Below are 3364 nucleotides of genomic sequence, written 5' to 3' on the forward strand. Positions count from 1 at the left end.
CTGTCCCCTAGAAATGTACTGGTCTTGTCAGTTTTGGGGACATGGGGTGAGCCCGGTTAGCACTTGGTTGCAAATCCACAAGTACTGCCCCGGCACAGAGGCCAGCATATGCCCCCCCGTCCACGCGTTGGGATGTGGGGGCTTGGCCCCATTGCCCATGTGTGGTGTTCTCTCAATGGCACAAATTTTCTGCTGATCAGCAAAGCATGTTCAAGTGTTCTCCCCGAGAAATGTACTGGCTTGTCAACATTGAGGCGTGGCAGGAATTTTATTAGAGTCATTTTGGGGTTTTTTATTTTTGTTTTGTTATTTTTTTAATCAAATGCTGGGTTTTGGAAGTGGCTAAGATTTTCTAACAACTAGGATGAAAGTGAGGCCATTAAATGCCTAACCCAAAACTTGAATCATTGTTTGTTAGAATTGTTCTGGATATCATTCTGTATAATTTTAAAAGAAAAATTGTTCTTTACAAGCAAATATTAAAAAAAATAAAATTTGTCTTTTAGGTTAAAAGGAATGGATTGTCTCAAACAATCAGCCAGGAAGAAAGGAAGAGACAAGAGGTACTCATTAAAGAATTCTCCATTCTTGCTTATTTAGTATTATACAGTATGCTTAATTTGATATTTTGTTTATTTCCTGCCTGTACCATTCACTGCATCCTAGTTCTGTTGTCTGCTGCCCAATAGACTAGGTTGAATTTTCTCCCTTAGCGAGGGGCTGCAAAACCATTCTGGATATCCTCATATGCAGCCTGCGTGACCCTCTGCCTGCTCTGGCTGGTTGGGGTATGCTGTGCTCCAGTGAATTCTCAGTGGTGGGTGGCCATTTAGTGGTCATCATCAGTCAGCCCAAAAGCTCCTCTTCTCTCTGCTATGGCAGGCCTAGAATTAGCTGTAACTAGTTTATTTATACGATACCCCTTCCCCACTTTTAGTTGAGAATGTGGGTCATTTTTCTGTAATGTCAACATAGGAAATTAATATAAAGCCCATTTTCTCCTTTGACTCACCCATCACTGTGGGTTTCTTATTTGCTTTCTGGAGGATATCAGTGTTTTCTTGATGAATAACAAGCATTTCCACAGACATGTAATTGTCCAAAAAAAAAATGGATCCATCTGCTGGTTTTCATTTTCATGGCCACTTGCACTGTACCTCTTGTCTGTTTTCACTTTTGACAAAGTAGGGGGAAGAGAGGCTGAGCCTTCTTTTATTCTACTTCAGTCTCTTGGGAGTCATATCCATGGCCCCCTGAAGTCCCATCAACTTGCACTTCCTTAGAGAGAGCAAGTCCTTGAGGTGTCTTTCAAATTTAAAACCTTAAATTGGCCAATGCTATTATCCAACTGAAGGCAGCTTCTAGTAATAGAAAAAGAATAAATCATAGGAAGAAGTGATGCTGGTATGTGGCATTGGTATGACGTTCTCCATGTGTGTTGTTTATCTTAAACAGGATAGAAATTCAAGTAACAAACTAACTCATCACCATTATGAAAACTTGGGGAAAATCCGTTTTCCACTTTTTTAGGCGAGGCTTAAAAGAATAAAATCACAAATATTCACGAGCACTGCTTACTGCAACTCAGGTTACTATGCTAAACCTTTGCGAATGTTTTGTCCAAAGAAAATAGTTCTATAAATAGGCTGATCTAAGAAGGAAAGCTTTTAGTACATTTTTGTCCTTTTCCTTCAAATTGCCATCAAATTCTAACCTTGAATGTATGTACTTCAGCAACACCATACACACAACTGCAGAATATATCTGGTTTCTTAAGATTTCCTTGAAGCATTCATCAGTGATCAAGCTTCATACATCTGCTCATGTTGATACAAAGCAATATATATAACTACATTTCAGACTGTCATTCAGTTAAACAGTCTTCTAACTTGCATATACAGTGATACTGGTAAATAGAAACAGTCCTTCTCTGTTTTCATGTTACTGCTGTCTACTGAATCCAAGATTTTCTTGACTTGTTTTAGTCTTATGAAGTGTTTTGAGGATATAGTAGGAGGAATAATACTCTAACTCATTCGAAATCCAATTTGTAGCTCATATTTATCACACAAGCAACTAAAAGCAAAATGATTGTTTGATTTCCTCCCCACCCCCCACACCCCGAAATACATCAGCATGACCTTGCTGTTCTCAAACTGAAAGAAGCCCATAAGGAAACTCATTAAAATTGGAAACAAAGAACCTTCCAAATAATGTAGTAAAAACAAGGGCTCATATTTATGTTTTCTTTCAGTACAAAAATGCAATTATGGAATAAATTACTCATGGACCACCACAGTTATTTTTCAGCAAATCCTTTCTTTGTGGGTGGACCTGGGGGAAATGCAATGTACCTGGGGTGAAGCTGGAAAACTAGTAAAACTGCTACCCCTACATTAGCTTCATGAGCAGGTAACTGTGCTGCCATATTGAGGCTAAAGCTAAGATTTGGCCATGTTTCATAGGTTTTCAGGACTAAGTGTTAAAGCAGGCAGGGATTTAGCATATCATTCATTATCTTTGTATGTCTCCTTGCTTTAAAGTGTGCACTTTTTCAAGTAATATGTTGTATAATAGAGTTCTTACGTGGCTCCTGATATCCCTGGTCACATCCCTCTTTTTTGCCTGTTAGCTCTATAGGTTAGCTCTATGGATAAGTCCCAAGGTGGCTGTTTGGAGAAGAGAACAAACCTTCTCTAGTCTTTTGGTACATTGGCAACATCTCTGTATTGCAAAGGTCACAGATATTTTTAGAAGGAGCAAGAACAAGTCTTAAGACAAAAGCTGGAATCTCTGAGAATCAGATGATCTGAAGGAAATAAGCTTGAGCCCTCAAAAGCTTTGAAGGATTATCTACAGTAGAGTCCAGTAGACTTGAGTTGGAAAGTGGAAACCCTTTCAAAGCTGCAAGAGTTAAATAAAAACATATACGCAGCCTATCTGGCAACACAATTTGATTTAATAAGTTAGCAAATGTAACCATTCATTTGTAGAACCTTCAGTACACATCAATTTCTGAAATATTTTCTTCCTGTTTACAGATGCTTAGAGTAGAGGTGCATTGATACATCAGTCCATATCGGCACCAATAAAAGGAAAATTGACATTATTGGCAATCGGATTTTCTTAGGTGATATGGCTAATAATGTCACTGATAAATGCCCCGTGCATGGGTACATCTGCAGCATGCACAGGGCTAGGAGTGCAGTGTTGGACTGCTAAGTCTGCTGGAGGGAAGAGCCAGGGGGAGGGAAAGGATGTGGGGGCGGGGGCAGATCAAGATCCTCAGTGAGGGAAGGAGTGGGGCTGGGGCTGGGGCAGTGGCAGGGGCAGGCATTGCCCAGCCGGGGCAGGGACTGCCCCG

The 3364-nt window shown here is 40.1% G+C and overlaps 1 protein-coding gene across 1 annotated transcript in view; it reads left to right on the forward strand.

The window, feature by feature from the left end:
• ARHGEF26 (Rho guanine nucleotide exchange factor 26) overlaps positions 1-3364 on the forward strand; it is a 245555-nt gene that overhangs the window by 52157 nt on the left and 190034 nt on the right. The window contains exon 5 of the mRNA XM_019503171.1: positions 507-563. Within this exon, the coding sequence (XP_019358716.1) occupies positions 507-563 (57 nt within the window). The remainder of the gene's footprint in view (positions 1-506; positions 564-3364) is intronic.

This window comes from Gavialis gangeticus, unplaced genomic scaffold (assembly GCF_001723915.1).
Source record: "Gavialis gangeticus isolate Ggan-Ray unplaced genomic scaffold, GavGan_comp1, whole genome shotgun sequence".
NCBI lineage: Eukaryota > Metazoa > Chordata > Crocodylia > Gavialidae > Gavialis > Gavialis gangeticus.